Below are 23,461 nucleotides of genomic sequence, written 5' to 3'. Positions count from 1 at the left end.
TAACATTTCCTGCAATATTAGAAATTATTGGGTCAAGTGCCAAATATCAGGCAGGCTTAGGTTGGACTCCACAATTCACTACATACCTGTAGAAAGAGCGTTCCAACAGCTAAGTTGGTAAAATGGTGGAATGAATGCCGATGGTGAAAGATTAATCTAAGCACGATTCACAGATGAGATTGTTTTGATTCCATTTGATGCTGAAGAACGGTAAATCATGATGGAGGAGCTCAATTTGGAGAATCAAAAGATTGGACTAAAAATGGACATGATGAATATAAAAACAACAATCAACGCTCTGCAAAAAAGAAAGTTGATTAAAATTGTATCATTTGCAAATTGAAGAACAAAGCAATGACATTTATGGAGGACGACTCGTAAAAATGTATGCGGAACTCTCTGAAGAAGTTAAGAGCTGTACTGAAGGATGATGGGCAGTAGTTGGTAAGTTAAACAAGTCAAGTGAATCCACTTGGATTCCGCCCAGGTTGGCACATGGAAATTATGATGTAGCATAATTATCATCTCGGGTCAAGATTTGAAATTATGCCATGGTTTTTGTAAAATTGCTACTAGTATTCACATTATGTACTTTCACCAAAACATACATCATCATAGAAACATACATAGAATTTGGGTCCTCTGGGTCATTTGGGTCCTCTGGGTCATTTGGGTCCTCTGGGTCATTTGGGTCCTCTGGGTCATTTGGGTCCTCTGGGTCATTTGGGTCCTCTGGGTCATTTGGGTCCTCTGGGTCATTTGGGTCATTTGGGTCATTTGGGTCCTCTGGGTCATTTGGGTCATTTGGGTCCTCTGGGTCATTTGGGTCCTCTGGGTCATTTGGGTCATTTGGGTCCTCTGGGTCATTTGGGTCCTCTGGGTCATTTGGGTCCTCTGGGTCCTCTGGGTCATTTGGGTCCTCTGGGTCATTTGGGTCCTCTGGGTCCTCTGGGTCCTCTGGGTCATTTGGGTCCTCTGGGTCCTCTGGGTCATTTGGGTCCTCTGGGTCATTTGGGTCCTCTGGGTCATTTGGGTCCTCTGGGTCATTTGGGTCCTCTGGGTCATTTGGGTCCTCTGGGTCATTTGGGTCCTCTGGGTCATTTGGGTCCTCTGGGTCATTTGGGTCCTCTGGGTCATTTGGGTCCTCTGGGTCATTTGGGTCCTCTGGGTCATTTGGGTCCTCTGGGTCATTTGGGTCCTCTGGGTCATTTGGGTCCTCTGGGTCATTTGGGTCCTCTGGGTCATTTGGGTCCTCTGGGTCATTTGGGTCCTCTGGGTCATTTGGGTCCTCTGGGTCATTTGGGTCCTCTGGGTCATTTGGGTCCTCTGGGTCATTTGGGTCCTCTGGGTCCTCTGGGTCATTTGGGTCCTCTGGGTCATTTGGGTCCTCTGGGTCCTCTGGGTCCTCTGGGTCCTCTGGGTCCTCTGGGTCATTTGGGTCCTCTGGGTCCTCTGGGTCCTCTGGGTCCTCTGGGTCATTTGGGTCCTCTGGGTCCTCTGGGTCATTTGGGTCCTCTGGGTCATTTGGGTCCTCTGGGTCATTTGGGTCCTCTGGGTCCTCTGGGTCATTTGGGTCCTCTGGGTCCTCTGGGTCATTTGGGTCCTCTGGGTCATTTGGGTCCTCTGGGTCATTTGGGTCCTCTGGGTCATTTGGGTCCTCTGGGTCATTTGGGTCCTCTGGGTCATTTGGGTCCTCTGGGTCCTCTGGGTCATTTGGGTCCTCTGGGTCATTTGGGTCCTCTGGGTCATTTGGGTCCTCTGGGTCATTTGGGTCCTCTGGGTCATTTGGGTCCTCTGGGTCATTTGGGTCCTCTGGGTCATTTGGGTCCTCTGGGTCATTTGGGTCCTCTGGGTCATTTGGGTCCTCTGGGTCATTTGGGTCCTCTGGGTCATTTGGGTCCTCTGGGTCATTTTGGTCCTCTGGGTCATTTGGGTCCTCTGGGTCATTTGGGTCCTCTGGGTCATTTGGGCCCTCTGGGTCATTTGGGTCCTATATTCCTATCCTATAACATATATATCTCCTATAACCTATCCTATAAATATAGATTTGATGACGTCATGTTTACACATCTGAGCGACAGAAATGAGCGACAGAAATGAGCGACAGAAATGGGTGACAGAAACTAGCTTCACTTTTGAGCGCCCGAAATTCCCAGGCAAACGCTATAACGCACCAGGTTTACAACCTGTGCGTTAATAATGTCATGAAAGGCAGGCAAGCTGCCCTCTTCTCTGAAATGGAATGTTTCCAATCAGCTTGTTCCAACAGAAATGTCTTATGGCAGTGAAAAATAGTCCCCACAAAGAAGATGGATAAACATTGATCACCATACAAAGAGCCATGGATTGACAGAAGCGATTAGGAGAGAAAATAATGACTCGGGCAAAAAAAAAGAATTCCTTCACATTCTCATCACAATCAAAAAACCGAAATGGAACTGGGCCAGACACTTACCAAGAAGAACAGACAACCGGTGGATAAAGAGAATAACAAACTGGCAACTGACACTTACCAAGAAGAAGAGACAACCGCTGGATAAAGAGAATAACAAACTGGCAACTGACACTTACCAAGAAGAAGAGACAACCGCTGGATAAAGAGAATAACAAACTGGCAACTGACACTTACCAAGAAGAACAGACAACCGGTGGATAAAGAGAATAACAAACTGGCAACTGACACTTACCAAGAAGAAGAGACAACCGCTGGATAAAGAGAATAACAAACTGGCAACTGACACTTACCAAGAAGAAGAGACAACCGCTGGATAAAGAGAATAACAAACTGGCAACTGAGAGATGACCCTGCAAGAAGCGGAAGGACACTAAAGATCGGATAGAGAGATTAAATTAGAAAATCTACTGGAGTCCAACAGGCCCAAATTGCATTGAATAGAAGATGGTGTACCACGTTGAGAGAGGCCTTTGTCCTGCAGTGGACTAAATAGGTTGGTTAAGGAAACTCTACAGTAATCCGGCAGCGAAGCTAAATATAGCATAACAATTGTGCATTTTGTGAGGAAAGCACCAAATTTGGCACACTAGTAGACTATCATATTATGAAATGATCTGGATATTGGGCCATCTCAGATTCAGAGATTTGATTTTTGCGAGATTTGCAGATTTTGCAGATATGCAAGCTGAGATTGCAATGCCAGGGACGGCCAACTCCTTCCTGTGAGCTGCCCACATCACCCGCACAAGAAGAGCTCATCAAATCACTGCAGCGGCACTGCACATCCTGCAACACCGTGCGTATGAACGCCACTGTATGACATATGCTGATGATGCAGAAGACCTGCCTGAGTTCGAAGACTGGTATCACCAGAGAGGAGAAGACATTCCCAACTTTCAGTACTGGGCAACTGTGCTGGAACTAGAGATGTTGGTACTGGTCTACGTGCGTTCTCTGCGGCAGGCTTCATTCACGATGTACCTTGATGCCCTGACGGAACTGGTCCCACGGTTCCATGCCTTAGACCACACACACAATGCCAGGTGGATCCCTGTTCACCTGAGGGACACGGTTGCACTCCCAATGAAGCACCCAGATGTAGCCAGAGAATTCAGGGCTGGCAACTTCACTCTACAGAAGACGAAGAAGGTGTTCTCTTCGATCCCAATCGAATCGAAATCTTGCAAAAATCAAATCTCTGAATCTGAGATGGCCCAATATCCAGATCTTTTCATAATATGATAGTCTACTAGTGTGCCAAATTTGGTGCTTTCCTCACAAAATGCACAATTGTTATGCTAAGTTGCCCCACTACAGGGGGAGAACTCCCTTTCGGACTAGACAGCTTGAGGGGCAAGCTAACAACCAACTGAGCAACCTTTTCATTCCTCACACTAACACCCTTCCATGGAGGTCTCCCATCCAAATACTACAAGGCTCGTCTCCGCTTGTCTTCTGAGATCTAATGGGATCAATTCAATTTTGACCGGGTTTCAAATACAAATCTGTCTCCCTGGTTGCATCATTACTGAGCCACTTGATGCGCTGCCCGCCCCTTCTTCCTCGGGGTCAAAGATTAATGACTCGAGTAACAGGTAGATTTCCAAATGAGAGAGTCAATAGAGGTAAATCATAGTGAACTGTCGGGCTAATAAATCGCCATCATTTTGCATGCAGCCTATGGCTGCTGGTTGCATCATTGCTGGGAGAGTGGCTGTGCCACTGATGCAGTGCCCGGCTAATACATGCTTTGTAAGTTGTGTACTCTCATTGCAGGAAGAAGAAATAAACTGGTAGAGGTCTCTCACCCTATGCTTAACCAACACAAAAAATGTGTAATTTGGCTCGGATACTGAAGTACTAAAGTGAGAAGGTTACTGCCACGAGGTATGGCGGTCCTTTTACTGCTCAATCCGAAACAGCAGTTGAGAGTCTTCCAACTGAGAGTTTATTCAGCAAATCAAAATGGAGGTACAGCAAGCACAAGAACGATCAGTACCTCCAACTGTCCTTCCTTCTTCCTTCCCATTTATACTCCTCGAGATAAATCCTCCACAAAGTTTCGTCCTTCTCCAAGAAGGTCAAGTTTTCCAGGCGATTCGAAATCCCGAATTAACCAGAAAATGTTCGCACCTTGGCGATTATTATCTCCGCCACCGAAGATGGATGGAGGTTATATTTTCATCAATGTCTGTCTGTCGTTAAGCAGTATATCTCAAAAAGTTATGGACGGATTCTGATGAAACATTGTGGACTGATTGGGTGTGTGACAAGGACAAATTGTTTCGAGTTTGGTGAAGATTTGGATCCGGATACAATAAACAAATTTTTTAAGTGATTAGTACTTCATCATTGTGAGATTATTACAAATATTACAACACATAAATCATCTGTGCAAACATTACAGTCATACATTAAAGCCAACATGTTTTGTATTGGTCCTTAGGAACACCAGCATTACCGTACCTATACACCACTCAACAAACATGCAAGTTATTTTTGACAGTTACCCTTGTGAAAGTCATTATCGGATTCTCATTACCTCAATAAAAAGGGGCATATTGTATGATTCAGTGTCCCTTCCTGGTTCCAATTGCAACGTTTTAGTCAGATGAGATTCTGACAGGTATTTCTTTGTCTACTAACCGTTGCATGGTGATTCCTGTAGATTGGGATCTTGAGAATGGAAGAAAGGTAGTTTTCAATTTGTCTCTAGGAAAATGACAAAAAAATATGAAGACAGCATTATTTGAAATACCGTGTTTGCAAAAATCAAAAAGAAAAAGAAAAAAGAAGAGAGGCATAAAATGTACTTACCTTGCGACTGGACATAGGTCCAGCCTCGAGATCCAAGTCCTCACTTTCGCGGGCATTTAGTTCACTGGGAAGTTCAGGGATTCTTCGATTCCCTGAGGCTGACTTTGGAATGCGATCCTGAAAGCTGCAAAAGAAAGGGGAACATGGAGTATGATAGATATATTTGCTATTCAGTTATATTCTTCAATCTCCAGTAATCATTATTGTCCTTATTGGTGTTCTCCTTATCTCTCCTTTCTCTCTATTTTTCTTTCTCTCACTCTCCCACTCTCTGTGTGTCTCTCTGTGTCTCTCTCTCTCTCTCTCTCTCTCTGTGTGTCTCTCTCTGTGTCTCTCTCTCTCTCTCTCTCTCTCTCTCTCTCTCTCTCTCTGTGTGTCTCTCTCTGTGTCTCTCTCTCTGTGTCTCTCTCTCTGTGTCTCTCTCTCGCCCCTGCTGGTCGTTGGTGAGTCATGCGTAGGTGTGGCATCATGGCGGCTGTGTGTGTAGAGCTGTGAGTACTGTGCTGTGTTGGTGTCTTTCCTATCCCCATTTCACTCCCTCTGTCCTTGTACGTGTTTGTGAAGTTTTCCCGGTGGTTCCTCTCTTTCTTGAGAGGGGAGACAAAGACAGAGACAGAGACAGAGAGAGCGCACGGTGAGTTTGTGTGCGAGGCCTAAATAACCTCGTGTTATTCGGGCCTGTGCTCTGCTTGCCGTGTTTTCATCATCGTCGTTTATCGGCTCCCTTATTCCATTTTATTTTTCATTTCACCTTCGCCTGCAGGCATTGCTTGCGATAGGTTCTATTTAGTTTGTTTTTTGTTTTTTTAAATATTTCCTAAGTTTTGTTTCATTTATCGCTATGTCAAACGGTCGTTTGCAGAATAGTATTTACGAGTTGCTGACTCGAAGCAATGGAGTCATCGTGAGTCCGCCCGACGGAGTTCGGGGTCGAGGACATTGTGTTGGGCTTGGGAGAGCTCGTTGGAAACAAGAACGTTTTAGCGGCTTCGAAAATCAACCGAGTTGTCGTTTTTTCTTTCGGAGGAGTGCTACGTAGCCCAGGCGGTCAAAACTTGTTTGTCAGTACCGCCGGACATTTTTGGTAATGTGAGTCCGATGGACACGCCGGCGGTGAGTGATTTTGTTGAATATTCCGCCGTGCGTGAAAAGCGGAGATATCATCTCCGTTTTAAAACAGTTTGGGACCGTGGGGTCATGAGTCTCCATGATTCCTCTTCGTTTGCGATCCGATTCAATAGTTCGTCCCATAATGTCTGTCCGACGGCATTGCTACATCGTTTTAAAGAACAACGTGCAGTCGCTCAATGCGTCGGCAACGCTGGTTGCTGATAAGCGGGATTACACGATGTACATTGCAACGGAGACGATGACGTGCTTCACCTGCGGGGAGCACGGGCATTTAAAATGTGCTTGGCCTATGTCTATGTCCGGTGGCACATCTACATGGACTGAGCCAAACGCTGCCTCGAGTGGCACATGGACATGGACGGAGCCAAACGTTGCCTCGAGTGGCACATCGACACGGACGGAGCCAAACGTTGCCTCGAGTGGCACATCGACACGGACTGAGCCAAACGCTGCCTCGAGTGGCACATCGACACGGACGGAGCCAAACGTTGCCTCGAGTGGCACATCGACATGGACGGAGCCAAACATTGCCCCGAGTGGCACATCCACATGGACAGAGCCAAACGTTGCCTCGAGTGGCACATCGATACAGACCGAGCCAAACGTTGCCTCGAGTGGCACATCGACACGGACCGAGTGTTATGGATTCGACCCTAAGGGTTGTTGTTCTAATTATTGTTGTTGATTCTAAGTATTCTGGTGATTGTGGTTGAAGGGAAAGGGTTATTATAGTTAAAATATTTTAAAGCGCTCCTGGTAAAATGTGGCCAGAAATCCGGATCGTGACCGGAAGAGGTGGAGCAAAGGAGACGAGAGAGGCGAGGAGATCGTGAAACAGACGTTGTTGTTGAAGCTCCGGCCCGAGCGTTCGACGTACAGTGCGAGTGAACTTTGCGTCCTTGAAGGGAAGTTCGGGCGATACGAAATATCGCCGGAGTGCGTGGAGCCTGTGTCGTCGGGTATTCTCATTGAGGTTCCGGGGGATCCGGGCCTCAAACCCCGGGTTGGAGTGAAAGCCGTCCGCCATCTTCGCCACGCGAGCAACCTGCAGTGTACAGGTTTTTGTCATGTCGGCTGGGAATTATTCCTCGGTGGTTTGCCGGGGATGGCTGTGCCAGAAAGAGGCACGTGAGAATTATACGGAGGCTCGCGGAATGAACCGCAATGTGTACATCGGAGTGCGTCTTTGTGAGGTTCCTTTCCACCGCTGTGCTGCTGGGTGCTGAGCACGTGACCTCGGGGTCGCCTCGCTCACCTACGCCTCAATTGACCATCGGGCCATGACTCCCCGATCGCGGGAGCGCACAGAGACATTGGGACTTCGCCTTGGAGGGGTGCAGAGACATTGGGGGAGGTGCCGTGAGTGTGGGGTTAAGGGGCTTGACAAGGATATCATCGTAAGATTTGAAAGTAGGGATGATTGCCCCCATTGTTGTATGGCTCTTTGTGTGTGGTTTATAATATATTATTGTTTGGTTATAACCTGGTGTGGTTGCATTATTGATTTGACTGTTTCATTTGCTGGTTCCATTGAGGGTTTCACTATTTGCTGGATTTCAACCAAGGATAACACATCATTCTGCCGGGGACCCTCTTAGGGTTCGGAGGTCCACCGAGACCAGAGGTAAGGGGGGGACCCCGTAACACCGAGCCAAACGTTTCCTCGAGTGGCACATCGACACGGACCGAGCCAAACGTTGCCTCGAGTGGCACATCAACACGGACCGAGCCAAACGTTGCCTAGATTGGCACATCGACACGGACTGAGCCAAACGTTGCCTCGAGTGGCACATCCACATGGACAGAGCCAAACGTTGCCTCGAGTGGCACATCGACACGGACTGAGCCAAACGTTGCCTCGAGTGGCACATCCACATGGACAGAGCCAAACGTTGCCTCGAGTTGCACATCCACATGGACAGAGCCAAACGTTGCCTCGAGTGGCACATCCACATGGACAGAGCCAAACGTTGCCTCGAGTGGCACATCGACACGGACTGAGCCAGACGTTGCCTCGAGTGGCACATCGACAAGAACCGAGCCAGACGTTGCCTCGAGTGGCACATCGAAAATGGCGGAAAATGTAACGACTTCTTCTCCTCCGGTAGAGTGTGGAGCCTCTGTTGCAGAAACTTTAATTTCTCTCGTCGATTTTAAAACCCCCATTACGGAAACACCGGTCCCACCTCCGGTAAAGGGTGAGTTTTCCATTGTGGAAACACTCACTTCAGAGTGTGTTCAATTAAATAAAAACTAATCTGATGATGACTCAGATGGTGCCTCGTCGTTTGCCTCCGGTGCTAGTATTGAGGCCTGGAATGATCCAAGTTTGGTTCAAGGTTCCGAGGGAGGCGCTGATGTGTCACCCGCCAAGATCTTAAAGTTTCTTCAAGACACGTTTCGAAAGAAACAAATTAAAATCAATAATTTCTTTCCGGATCTGTCTGCTTTCATAACTTCCTCCAAACATCTCCTCCTTAAGGCTGAACAGCTGTTTTCACCTTAGGAAATGTGTGCTCAAAGCCAGGAAGGAGCTGCAGGCACAGTCTGACTTCCTCCCCACCTAATTATTTTTCCTTAAATTTACAAATTTACTTTTTCTATTGTAACATTAAATATTATTGGCAGCTGGTGGGCTGGGATGGGGGGGTGTGGGGGGCGAGGGAGCCCCCCCTGCGTAAGGCCCAGATAAAGTTGCTTGTCCAGCATAAACTTTTTGATATTGTTATTTTGCAAGAGAGGAGGTGTAGCCCTTCTTGCGTTTATAGTGAATGGAACAGAATGATGAAAGGACAGTGGTTCTTTAGTAGCTTGGCCTGCTCGAGTGCTGGAGTTGCTGTCTATTTCCATCATTCTTTCTGTGCACAGAGCATGAAAGTTATAAGGCAGCCAAGAAGGCTGCAAAGAAAGAGGTAGCAAAGGCGCAGGAGGCATGTAGGAAAATGTTCGGAGAACGCTTGGATTTGGAAGAGGGTCAGAGAGCGGTATTCAGGATTGCAAAGCAGATAGCGAAAGAGAGGTGTGATGTGATGGGGGTGAGTTACTTGAAGGATGAAGTGGGACAAATCGTTGTGGACCCAGATGGAAATAAACGAAGATGGAAGAGATACAGCAATACCCCGGCCTATGTCATTAATTCGTTCCGTAAGCCGTGCCGTAACTCGGTTTTTGACGTAAACCGGGCGTAATGCCTTTAAAATGTCTGAAAATGAAGACAAACACCGTGAAACTAGAGCAAATAACTGGAGCAGGCTGCGGCTTCGCCCTGAATCTTTGCTGCTCCCTGTCGGGAGTCCCTCCATTGTTTTCTATCGGTTGGGTCTTCTCCTCGAACGGGGTGACCGGCACGGACGTGTCGACCATGAGCGGGCTTGTGTGCCGAGTGGCTCCGCGGCCCGCTTCACCATGGCGTGCTTTACCCAACGTGTCCGAGCAGTTTCACCGGTGGTCGTCTCTTGTCGTATGTGACTAACGAAAGAGCTCAGGGTCCCGTGAACCCGGCCGCTCGGGGATCAACGCTCGCCTCCTAGTCGTAGACGTGCCCTGTCTTTCCTCGAGCGGCCGAAGTTGCATGCTTCTTTTTTTTTGGATGATGCGATATACGCAGAAACGACGATGTACAGGCAGGCATTTGCAAATCCATGCACATGTGCACATGTGCACATGCACACGTCAATCGGTTCGTCGACGTCGGATGCCGGCGAGGTGCCCGATGAAGCACCCCGGCTCGAGGCATGACACGGTCGTTCGTTTTACATGGGCCCTGGGCCTGACCTCGTCGCGGACACTGCACACTCTGCACGGTGACGTGACGTGACGTCTGCCGCGGACGGTCGTCCGAGCCGGCATCGTCGTCATGTTTCGCCGTTGCCACGTTGCGTTGGTTGTTTTACACAGTAAAGGAACTTTACACACAGTAAAGGAATAATCACAAAAATAACAGTGAAAGGCAAAGCAAGCACGCGACCGCAGCACAGGACAAAATGCATATGGCGTTGCCTTTGTTTTGAATGCGAACCAGCAGCTATGCATACGTATACTGTACGTACATTTTAAAATATTTTTAATGTGCTTTTTATTGTATTTTAAATTGTTTTTTAAGCTTCTTTTATTGTTAATTTTTATGTACTATTTTATTTATTTAAAAAATTTTTTTCACGTCCTCCTATTATGATGTAGGAGTGACGTAAAGTCGCACATAATGACGTTCCGTGAACTGAAATTTACTCTAGAAGAGTGGCGTAAAGTCGGATTTGACGGAGGTCGAAATGGCGTAAAACGGGGTTTTGCTGTATATGGAAATACTGTTGAATGCAGAGAATGAATGGGATGGCAACATAGAGAGTAACCCAGTTTTAGGACCGGCAGAGAAGATAACCGAGAAGGAAGTTGAGGAAGCGATAAAAGCAATGAAGAGTAGAAAAGCGGGAGGGCCGACGGGAGTTGTGGGAGATATGTTGAAGGCAGCGGGAAATTGGGGTGTGAAGAAAATGACAAAGATCTGCAATCTGGTGGTGAAAGAAGGCCGCATTCCAGTGTATTTGAAACTGAGTACCGTCGTCCCTCTATACAAGGGGAAAGGTGACCCTCTGGAGTGTGGCTCGTATCAAGCGATAAAGTTATTGGAGCATGGAATGAAGGTATTGGAAAGGGTGTTGGAGAGGAGCATAAGGGAGAAAGTGAAGATTGACGAAATGCAGTTTGGATTTATGCCAGGAAGAGGAACGACAGACGTGCTTTTTATTGTGAGGCAGTTGCAGGAGAAGTACATGGAGAAGAGGAAGAAGTTGTTTCTTGGGTTTGTTGATCTGGAGAAAGCATTTGATAGGGTTCCACACGAAGTATTGACATGGGCATTGAGGAAGTTAGGAGTGGAGGAATGGTTGATCAGAGTAGTGATGGCAATGTACAAAAGAGCGCGCACAGCTGTAAGGACGAAGGACGGGAACAGTGGTGAGTTTGAGGTGAAGGTGGGAGTGCATCAGGGGTCGGTACTAAGTCCACTACTATTTGTAGTTGTAATGGAGGTGCTGGTTCGGAACTTAAAGGAGGGTTTACTGTGGGAGTTGTTGTATGCAGATGATCTGGTGTTGATTGCGGAAAGTATGGATGGACTGAAGGAAAAGATGAACAAGTGGAAGGAATGTAGGGAGACAAAAGGTCTGAAGGTGAATATCAGAAAAACGAAGGTGATGGCAAGTGGTAAAGCATGTGGTGAGGTGGAAAGAACTGGGAAGTGGCCGTGTGCTGTGTGCAGGAAGGGTGTCGGAGTGAACTCTCTTCAATGTACAATGTGCGCTGAGTGGGTTCATCAAAAATGTAGTGGTTTGAGAGGGTCATTAACCAGTGTGGCAGCTACATTCAAGTGTAAGGTGTGCACAGAGGGAGCTGCAGATGGAGGAAATGTTGAGTTGGATCTTGGAGATGGCATGAAGCTGGAAGGTGTGAAAACATTTTGTTACCTATGAGACATGCTGAATGGAGAAGGTGGATCAGACTCGGCAACGGTTGCTGGAGTGAGATGTGCATGGAAGGCGTTTTGGGAACTGAGTGGCGTGCTGACGAGGAGGGGAGTGTCGTTGAAGCTGAAGGGGAAGGTGTATGCTGCATGTGTGAGAAGTGTTATGATTATGGGAGCGAGACATGGGTAATGAAAGTAGAGCAGCAACGAAGGCTGGAAAGGGTGGAAATGCGAATGGTTCGGTGGATGTGCGGAGTGTCGTTGAGAGAGAGGAAGACAAATGATGAATTGCGAAAGATGATGGGAATAGAGCCTGTGATTGATGCTGTGAAGAGGAACAGGTTGAGATGGTTTGGTCATGTGTTGAGGAAGGATGAAAGTGACTGTTTGAGAAGAGTGATGGAAATGAATGTAGAAGGAAGTCGAGGACGGGGAAGACCGAGAAAGACTTGGCTAAAGATGGTGGAAGAAGAAATGCGGGCAAGGGGGTTAACAAGGAGAGATGCAGAAAATAGGGCAAAATGGAGAAGATTGTCATGGGGACCGCAAGGCTAACCCCCGCTCTAGCAGGGAAAATGGCCTTAAAATGCATGTTGTTGTTGTTGTTGTTGTTGTTGAGATCAGGCTATTGGAGAAAAGGATGGATTTGATGTTGACTACGATACTGGATTCCATGACCTGTTTGGAAGCAAGCCAATAGGTCTGTAGTTAAGGGGATTGATTGCCTTCTGGGCTAGTTGCAGAATCAAAATGGAGGGTTGCCAGAAACCACTCCACCATCCCAGGTGAAAATGGCAGAGTCCAAGAGCAGTTGGGTGTGACTGGGTATGGTGGGTACAGAGATTGAGGGGCTGGGGACACAATATTTGGAAGGAAACAGAATTGAGCCATTCAGTCTTTGCACGAGCGGAGTCAGCTGTGGTGGCTTCTGAAGTGGGCGAAGGGATGGAGGGGACCAGGTGGGTATACAGGACATAGGTATTATTTGGAGCTTGCAGAAAAGCTCAAGTATTACTTTACTGTATGACACTGCAGCTGTAATTTTTCTTGCAAACGCTTATGGATGTAAAATTTCTTTTGAACAAAAAGTGGCCTTTGGAATGGTACCGTAGCTAAAATTAAATTACAAAAGCCTGCCTGTATGTGCAGCATCTCTGATCCCTATTCATCACATCTACTTTAATTTAGGATACTAGGGCATGCCCGTACTATATATATATCTAAAATTATATCCCCCCCCCCTCTATTTACATGAAATGGTTTGGTCCATTCGCAAAGCCAAAGCGAACGGCTTGCGAGTACGGTGACAATCCCCCCCCCCTCTATTTACATGAAATGGTTTGGTCCAAAGCGAACGGCTTGCGAGTACGGTGACAATCCCCCCCCCCCCCTCTATTTATATGAAATGGTTTGGTCCAAAGCGAACGGCTTGCGAGTACGGTGACAATCCCCCCCCCTCTATTTACATGAAATGGTTTGGTCCAAAGCGAACGGCTTGCGGAGTTTGGTAAAGAAATCGCCATAGCGTGCACAAATGCGCAGGAAAGCGAAAGAATCGCAAATTAGTTTTAATTAGTTTTAAAACATAGTTTAACGCCAACATAGCGGCAACATAGTTTGCCAACGTGAAATAAATGAATACGCTCTCAAATGTGCCGTCCGAGGCAGAGTCTGTTCGGCACGTTCGGCACACGTGATAGCTCGCTGCTCTCTGATTGGTTGAATCGTTTTTTGGACATAGCTCGGTAACTACTTGTCCGATTAATATGAAACCTTGAAAAGGCACATCCTCAGGTCCCCAGCAATATACCTGGCAAGTTTTAAAGTATATCGGACCCGTGGTTGTCGAGAAACAGTGGTCACAGACACACAGACACACAGACATACACACAGACATACACACAGAGATTACTGGAATTATAGATAGACTAGGGCATGCCCGTACTATATATCCCGTGCCCGTACCCGTGCCTGTGCCCGGACGTGCCCGTGCATAAGCATAAAATTATATCCCCCCCCTCTATTTACATGAAATGGTTTGGTCCAGCGAACGGCTTGCGTGAACGGAAAGCGAACGGCTTGCGAGTACGGTGACAATCCCCCCCCTCTATTTACATGAAATGGTTTGGTCCAAAGCGAACGGCTTGCGGAGTTTGGTAAAGAAATCGCCATAGCTCGGTAACTACTTGTCCGATTAATATGAAACCTTGAAAAGGCACATCCTCGGGTCCCCAGCAATATACCTGGCAAGTTTCAAGTATATCGGACCCGTGGTTGTCGAGAAACAGCGGTCACAGACAAACACACACACACACACACACACACACACACACACACACACACACACACACACACACACAGATTACTGGAATTATAGATAGATGATGAGATACCCTTACTGAAAAGTAAGGAAAAAGTAAGGTAACTGAAAAGCTCTCACTTCTAAGATTGTAGGCCTTTCCTGGGGAGAGTAGCTAAGTACTGCTCGGGTTGAGAGGCAAGAGTCGATGGGGTGCAGAGTACTTACTTGCGTGCAAGAAGAGGTAGATGCAGTAAGGCCCGGTACTGACGCAGTGTATTGTGGAGCGCCTGCACCTGCTTATAGCTGCAACGAATGTTCCACACAAATTCCCCATGGGTGAACTCCACCTTGTACGGAGAGATTCCTCCTTGTTTCTATCATGGTAAGAATGTTCTCTGAGAGTAGCAAGCAAAAACTCGACAGCATGAAAGGTTTCCAAAAATGTAAGTAAATTAATGAATGATCGTTTCAAGCCCATTTTCCCTGCTAGAGCGGGGGTTAGCCTTGCGGACCCCATGACAATCATGGGACCCTGTTTGAGGCAATGTTTTTATGGCCGGATGCCCTTCCTGACGCCAACCCTTAGTCACCTCTTACGATGCATAGGGATACGGTGTGCCTATTCCAAATCGGGGTACACACCGGGCTCATTAAGCTTGGTACTCCATTTGCCGACCTCGGAGGGATGACAGGCTGAGTCAACCCCCCTCCCCCCCCCCCCCGGCGTTAATTCAGCGATCGACCAGATTTCAAACTCAGGATCCTAGGATCCCAAGCCTGCACCCTAACCGCCAAGCCAACACCCGGCTCTTACTTGCAAGTAAGCGCAAGAAAATCTTGAAATGTGTTAATGTTTATAACAACGATGATATAAAATATTTTTTCTGAAAATTGTGGAGCTCGACAATCGATGAAGTTCAACTTGAAATAGTTAATGGAATTCTTTGAAAACGAACGAGAATTGCTTTGCAATGCATGTCAATTAATGTTTAAAAATAAATTGAAAAACGCCCTGAAACTCAAACTTGTTCAGTAAATTATGATAAAAAAAGCCAGGTACAAAGTTTCAGTTGAATATGTTAGAGGTTATGGGAAAAAGTAAATAAAACAACAGGTGGGACGGACGGACGGACAGACAGACGGAGAGCAAACCTATAGCTATAGTCCCCTCCAGGTAGCGGACTAACAATGTGCTAATCCTGGAGTTGGCTTAACAATTACGGTGGCTGGCTTGAGATCTTAGGGTCCTGAGATTTGAGGCCGTCATTCCAGTGAATTAACACCAGGTGGGTTGAATCATCACCAGGTTGACCAGGTGGCCTGCCATCCATCCGAGGTCGGCAGAATGAGTACCAGCTTACTAGTAATAGGGGGTGTTGCATCAACGGCACAACCGCACCCGATAAATCCAGTGAATTAACACCAGGTGGGTTGGATCATCACCAGGTTGACCAGGTGGCCTGTCATCCATCCGAGGTCGGCAGAATGAGTACCAGCTTACTATTAATAGGGGGTGTTGCATCAACGGCACAACCGCACCCGATAAATTTATGCCGCTGCATACGAACCACCACCACCAATAATGCTTCCAGAGCTGGCACCACAAATCAAACACATAGAGGGCACATCGAACAACCAACCATTTCAATAAATGAATAAACATTAATAACAACTAACTTATCAAATAACATCACATTAGCACAATAACAGCTGGACACGACATTAATAAGGGTAAACTAGAAAGCATCCTAAAATGCAAAGGCTGCCCGTGTCCGCTTTGTACTCCAACTAAACTTAATGAAAACAACAGCAAAAAGTTGTACATTTCATTCATTTGTGTTTTCCATATTCACATAATAAAGGTTTGCTGAAGATTTGGTGGCAAAAGTTCAAACGGTAAAAATGTTATTGCCTGGACAGACACACTGAAACTAAATAAGAAACGGTGAAGCCATTAAAAATAAAAAATAAAAAAAAACGGTCGTCTCGTACTTGTTTGGACTAGAACGCTTCGTACCTGTTTTCCGACACGAACATTTTCTGTGACTCTCACATGGACTTCTGTATTTGCGAGGAAGGGTGTTGATCCTTGCAGATTGTAGATCCTGCTAAATGGTATCTTGCCTCCACCTTGGAAAACAAACATCATATCTTATTCTATAACCATGGAAACACACCCCTCCCTTTTGGTCCAGCGGATAGGTGCAATATAGAGAGGAATCGTGCACTTTTTGATAAAAGCATCAAACTTGGTACACATATTCAGTAGGCCATCAGAAACAAAATTAGATATAGTGCCATCCCAGTTTTGGCCTGTGATTGCTATGGCGGCCATCTTTCAAAATGGCTGCCACGTGACACTAAAATAACACATAACTCAGTAACCATGAGGCCTAGGATCTTAATTCTGGTGTCTATATATAGGTTTTGGGGGTCATATAAATCAAAGAAGGCAATATCGAGTTGGGGTGACATCACCATCTGTACATTCTACGAACTAAAAGAGCGCATCCTAGCTTCTTTACCTGAGCTAAAGGCCTTCAAGGAGGGTGGGGAAGTTCTCTTGGTATGCAATGAGGATGTTGGAAATGCCCTGCGGAAAGATTTTGAAAGTGATGCAGATGACGATGCTTTCACGCTAGCCTGTGCTGCAAAACTTGTACGCAAAGAAATGATGGATGCATCAGCACAGTTTGATGGAACTTTTTCTGAAAACTGTCAAGAAGGATCAATCCCACAGTCTTTGATGACTCTTATGGCCATGCAGCTGTATGGGCCAAATATTACTGAACAATCACTTGTAACTCAGAAGCAATCCTTGATGAGCATTTGTCAGCTGGTAGTCTTTAACAGTTTTTCTCGTAGAAGGAAAGAAGGTCAAGTAATACGACACAATAAAATCCGTGAGCCCCCTCTATCAGCTCTGCCGTGTACAGCTTTGTGCGAATGTGGGGGTTCTTGCCATGATTAGTTCATGTGATATCTGGCATTTCACATTTGATGGTAAGCCTAACTGACTCATGGCACATTGGTATCTACAACAATAAGTAACTCGGCTTCGTATTCGTTTTGACTGTTATTTTTAACTCAACTGGTCTACCGTCCAGTTGAGTTCATCACATACTGAACCCTCCGGCGTCCGTCGTCCGTCGTCTGTCGTCTGTCGTCCGTTAACTTTTCGACGTTAACACTCCAGCATCCACAAATATCAACCGATTCTGATCAAACTTGACAGACAGCATCCTTACCGCAAGGATCAGGTTGGTATTACATTTCAGCCCGATCCGTTGTAAAATGGCGGACTTAGGCGACCATTTTGTTTTTGGTCATGAAAACGACGCTAACGCTCTAGCGTCCACAAATATTAACAGATTTTGATCAAACTTAGAATGTTTAACCCTTACCACACAAGGTAGGTTGCTATTGCATTCCAACCCGATCCGTCACAAAATTGCCGCCATATTGTTTTCAGCTCCGAAATGACGTTAAGACTTTAACGTCCACAAATATTTATGGATTTTGATCAAACTTGGTGTGTGAGACTCTTACCACACAAGGTAGGTTGCTATCGCATGTCAACCCGATCTGTCACAAAATGGCCGCCATAGGCCGGCATATTTTTTCAGCTCTGAAACGACGTTAACAATCTAGGGTCCACATATATTGTTGAATTTTCATCAAACTTGGCATGTGAGACCCGACCTACTTTAAAGTTGTCCAGTCAGTTCAGTTGAGTTCTGCTTCCCTGGAAGCTCTAGTTTTAAAGCACTATAAGTTTAATTTACGGTACAGGTATCTTATATTTCATCAATACAAAATAAAGCAATACAAAGACCGTCAAATGTTGTGTCTCTGTAAACTGGAAAAGGGCACTTATGTTCCAAAAGTGGTACAAGACGTGATCACACATACTCATTATTGCCTTCTTTGAATTATATGACCCCAAAAACCTATATCTAGGCACCAGAATTAAGATTATAGGCCTCTTGGTTGTTGAGTTTTATGGTATTGTTGCGGATCTCCCGAAGCCCGTCCATGTTATAAAGGGGGGATTAAACCCCTTTTTCCCCTTGGGTCTTCGTGTCCACGAGGCCGAATCGCCACTTCCGCAGCAAGCGTGAAAAAGGGTATCGGGTCGACGCCGCACGTACCTTTGACCCACGCTGCCACGAAAACGGGGACCGGACCTCGCACAAGCCACGCTAATCGATTACGCCTGAGCGGTGTGCGTATCACGTGACTCGTGCCGTTACTTTTATGGAACCCGATTCGAGCGGTTTTATTCGTACTATGCTAGGCCAATTAATGGAAGGGACGGGAACGGTCAAATCAGAGGAAGAACACGATTTATTATTATGTACAGTGATTCGAAGAGACACAGAGCAGGCACTTAAACAATGTTAACTAATATCCAGACACAGGGCCCACTCACTCACACAGGGAAAAAGAAGGAAGTTCGCGTTCTCAAACACGTCCTCGCGTCGTCCACTCTGGACAGCTCGCTCGGCGTGGCCCTCTGGTGGTCACGGCACGTGCAGGGAGCACAGGCAAGGAGATCGCGCGTCTGTGGCCCAGAGCGGGTCGTCTTCACAAGCGTGATTTATACAGCGCAGAGCGCAGGGCACGTTCGTGTACAACGATGATAACAGGCAATTCAATGCAAGCACTTTGACGTGTTCAGGAGCTGGGCAATTCTGACTCTCGACTCACGACTCAACTGACTCGTCTGCTTCTTGACTCGACTCCTTGCGTTCTCCTCGCGTTCTGACTGACTCGCGTTCTGCCGCGGGTGGCTCGGGGCAGGGTTTTATAGCTCCGCCCCGGCCTTACCCGAATGTTCCAAGCTCCGGCTCCCATTGCCGTGGTTAGCCACTCCCCTCGAGCTCTGATTGGCGGCTCGCGCTTACCGGCCACTCCCCTGCAGCTCCTCCCTTCGGCCTTGCCAGACTTGTTCAGGCCGAGCACGTGGCATTTCAGCACCAAAAGAACACCTAAGCTCACTGGCCTACTCAACGCAAAACTAACACAGGAAAGGAGACTACCTTACATTTACCAAGAAATAACTATACTATCGCGAGGCTACATGTTGTGGTGCATCTACCTACGAGGGGGGTTATCCTTTATTCCAAAACCACAACAGTATTTTAGTATTAGATGGCGGCCATTTTGAAAAATGGCAGCCACAGCCGTCATAGGCCAAAACTGGGATGGCACTATATCTATTTTTTCTTGTAATGGCCTACTGATGATATGTACCAAGTTTGATGCTTTTATCAAAAAATGCACGATTCTTCCCCCTATCTGTTCTACTATTTATTATAAACATTGATAGCAGAATGTTTCCCGGACTCAGGCCACAAGTTTTAAAGGTGTTTATTTGTAAAAAAAAAATTTTTACGTGCAACTACTTGGGGTTGCTAAACCAACATGATAGGTGAATCATCTTTAGTCATGAACAGTCAGCTTCCTGAATGAACAGATTTGATTGTTTGAACATCTGTGTTCCAAGGGGCAATAAACAACTTTTGTGAATCATAAAATTTCCAATATAAAATGTTGAAAGAGGGATTTTTTTGAACATCAATATATCTTTTCGCATCCTCAAACTAATAGCAGTGATTTTATTGGCCTATTCCTGAAAGCCATAACACTGCAGCTTTTCCAAAAGTTAGTAACGGGCTGGCAGAATGGCCGAGAGGTATGCACACTCACCTCTAACCCGTCTAGCCTGGGTTTGAATCCAGACCCAGCTAAAAACTGTCATCCTGGGTGTTTAATGGGCAGGGTGATTTATCAATGTGTGCACGTCCCTCGGATGCACGTCAAACCTGGTGTCCCGTCGACCGACATTAGTTGGTGGACTTTAAAGATCCTGTAGTGTCCTGAGAGTAGTTGTGCCGCCGATGCAGTGCCCTCTAAGTTATGGCAGGAATTTGTAATTTGTCCATGGTGCGGGCGATAACTGGCCTACTCTTCACAAAATACACCGTGTGTTCTTTAACGTCCACCACAGAAATTATTTCACGTCAAAATTTTGCCAGCAGACGGGACACCCAGTTTAACGTCCATCCGAGAGACGCACACACATTGATAAATCACCCCGCCCGTGAAACATCAGGATGAAAGTTTATAGCTGGGTCGGGATTCAAACCCAGGTTAGACAGGTTAGAGGCGAGTGTGTGTACCTCGAGGCCAGCCTGCCAGCCCATATCATTGGTATCCGATAATCCAACACACACAGTCACGCGTTTCCATCTCCAATTCAAGAGCTGAAAACCAATGAAAACATCAAGCCTTTTTAAATATACACACTATTATCTGCGAAGCATTTCTTATGCTGACTATTGAGGTTAGCCTATATACAATCTTAGTTATAAACTAAAATGCACGTCGAATTCGAGTTTCCCAGCTACATGACCAAACCATTAAATTTACCATGAAATTTACCACCATGAAATTTACAATGAAGTTTACCATGAAATTTACCATGAATTTTACCAAGAAGTTTACCATGAACAATGAAATTTACCTTGATATTCACCATGAGGTTTACCAAGAAGTTTACCATAATTACCATAAAATGTACCTTGAAATTTACCATGCAGTTTACCATGAATCATGAAATTTACCATGAAATTCACCATTAAGTTTACCATGATACTTACCATGAAATTTACCAAGAAGTTTGCTGTGATAATTACAATGAAATGTACCTTAAAATTTACGATGGAGTTTACCATATTTACCATGAACCATTGAATTTTCCATTACGTTTACCATATTTACCATGAGGTTTACCACGATATTTACCAAGAAGTTTACCATGATAATTACCACGAAATGTACCTTGAAATTTACCATGAAGTTTACCATGAATTATGAAATTTACCATGAAATTCACCATTAAGTTTACCATGATACTTACCATGAAATTTACAAAGAAGTTTGCTATGATAATTAAAAAAAAATTTTTTTTTAATGTACCTTAAATGTACCTTATGTACCTTAAAATTTACGATGGAGTTTACCACATTTACCATGAGGTTTAGCATATTTACCATGAGGTTTACCATGAGGTTTACCATGAGGTTTACCATTAAATTTACCAAGAAGTTTACTATGATAATTACCAAGAAATGTACCTTGAAATTTACCATGAAGTTTACCATGAATTATGAAATTTACCATGAAATTCACCATTAAGTTTACCATGATACTTACCATGAAATTTACCAAGAAGTTTGCTATGATAATTTAAAAAAAATTTTTTTTTAATGTACCTTAAATGTACCTTAAAATGTACCTTAAAATTTACGATGGAGTTTACCACATTTAGCATGAGGTTTACCATGAGGTTTACCATGAAGTTTACCATTAAATTTACCAAGAAGTTTACTATGATAATTACCAAGAAATGTACCTTGGAATTTACCAAGGACTTTACCATGATATTTACCATGAAGTTGATCATGATTCATGAAATTTACCATGAAGTTTACCATTAACTTTACCATGAAATTTACCATGAAGTTTACCATTAACTTTACCATGAAATTTACCATGACGTTTACCATAAAGTTTTCGTAACCGACATCGTCAATCGAACCGTGTCCACTTCCCATTTCCTTATCCAGTTTGGTCCTTCTAATGACATTGCCAGTTACTAAGCCCTTGTTGTATGCACAGCATTATCAGTGAATGGACTTTTGAACCTCACACAAAGGCTGCTGTTACGTCTGTGGTGCTCCGAAATGCTTACACACCCTGGTGAATGTGAAAGGTTGTATCGATTTGATCGGGTGCTCTGTAATGTTGTCTCGGAGTTTCTGATGTTGAACATTGACAAGTATTTTGCTTTTACATACACCAACAGTCGGACATTCTGCAAAGCCAACGTGAAACAAGGTGTACGTAATGCAGCGTAATGCTCAGTCTCATAATTGGTCTTCATCGATTAAAGTACAAAAAGTCAAAAGTAAATTTGGTAAATTTGAACGGATTATCGAAACACCGCAATGATTATAGATATATTAAATAATCTCTCAACAATCCACATTTTAAGTGACAATAGGGGTGAGAACAACAACAAATTGGTGAGAGCAACAAAAAGGAGAGCTAAAAGGTATCAGAAAAGGTAGGAAATGTGTTTCGGGGAATCACAAAGACCGGAATGACAACAGTCGATCGAACACTCAACTTTAGACCATTTTATGCAAATCAAGAAACTTTTGGCATCAACACATTGTTTGACCTAACATTGTTGTGATCTGATGACCACGTGACAGGTTCAGAGGGTCATGGGACTGACTGACATAAAACATGCCTGTTATTACAATACCTGCAGCTCCTTGATTTCCCTCCTCGCAGACTTCCTCTTCCTCTAAGGCTTCCTGGGAATCCATGTGGATAAGCTGTTGAGTACTGACACTTCCTTGGACATGCGAATCAACCTCACCTTTCTCCAAATCCATTACGGGTCCCTGAAGTTTGGACGTTTTGGCAATTCCGGGCCAGACTTCAACAGTGATGAATTGCTTGGTGTTCAGAGTCGGAAAGCTCAAAACCACAGGAGAGTTCTTAAAGCCGGAAGTACATTTCCTTAAAATAGCAGGTTGCGGTTAATCATTTTCCACACACCTGGTGGGTTGGTACTGTACATATAAAGGCACAGGTTACATTTCTCCAGCCAATCCACATTTAGACTCAGGTACATGCAATACTCTCATGGACCATCAATTTAGTACTGAAGCAACTATGGTTACATTTGTTTGTTTGTTTTGTATACAAGATCGAGGCTCGTGTAAGAGCTAACATCTATCTATAATTCCATTAATGTATGTGTGTATGTGTGTATGTGTGTATGTGTGTATGTGTGTATGTGTGTATGTGTGTATGTGTGTATGTTTGTCTGTGACCGCTGTTTCTCGACAACTACCGGTCCGATATACTTTAAACTTGCCAGGTATATTGCTGGGGACCCGAGGATGTGCCTTTTCAAGGTTTCATATTAATCGGACAAGTACTTACCGAGCTATGGCGATTTCTTTACCAAACACTGCAAGCCGTTCGCTTTGGACCAAACCATTGCATGTAAATAGAGGGGGGGGGGGGTTCTGTGGTCGTTGCGAATGGACCAAACCATTCATGTAAATAGAGGGGGGGGGGGGGGTTCTGTGGTCGTTACTGCCACGTGGTTTCAAAGTTTTTTTTTGTTGTTGTTGTTTGCACGCATGTTTTTTTGCACCCACGTACGGGCACGCCCTAGGATGTTTACACACACACACCCCTACACAAA

General features: G+C 45.3%; 1 protein-coding gene across 2 annotated transcripts in view; it reads right to left on the bottom strand.

Moving 5' to 3' along the window:
• LOC137439008 (phospholipase D1) overlaps positions 1–22,797 on the bottom strand; it is a 141,924-nt gene extending 119,127 nt beyond the window's left edge. The window contains exons 1-5 of one of the 2 annotated variants that reach the window (XM_068134568.2): positions 22,505–22,797; positions 16,184–16,296; positions 14,392–14,540; positions 5,273–5,396; positions 5,102–5,167 (exon numbers count right to left, since the gene is read on the bottom strand). In XM_068134568.2, the coding sequence (XP_067990669.2) occupies positions 5,102–5,167; positions 5,273–5,396; positions 14,392–14,540; positions 16,184–16,296; positions 22,505–22,637 (585 nt within the window). In that variant the 5' untranslated portion in view covers positions 22,638–22,797. The remainder of the gene's footprint in view (positions 1–5,101; positions 5,168–5,272; positions 5,397–14,391; positions 14,541–16,183; positions 16,297–22,504) is intronic. The other variant, XM_068134569.2, reaches the window with a different exon arrangement.
• Positions 22,798–23,461: the final 664 nt, after the last annotated feature.

This window comes from Myxine glutinosa, chromosome 13 (assembly GCF_964187855.1).
Source record: "Myxine glutinosa chromosome 13, kmMyxGlut1.1, whole genome shotgun sequence".
In the NCBI taxonomy this organism is placed as follows: domain Eukaryota; kingdom Metazoa; phylum Chordata; class Myxini; order Myxiniformes; family Myxinidae; genus Myxine; species Myxine glutinosa.
The sequence above is the reverse complement of the archived record's forward strand: the minus strand, read 5'-3'. Positions and strand labels throughout refer to the sequence as shown.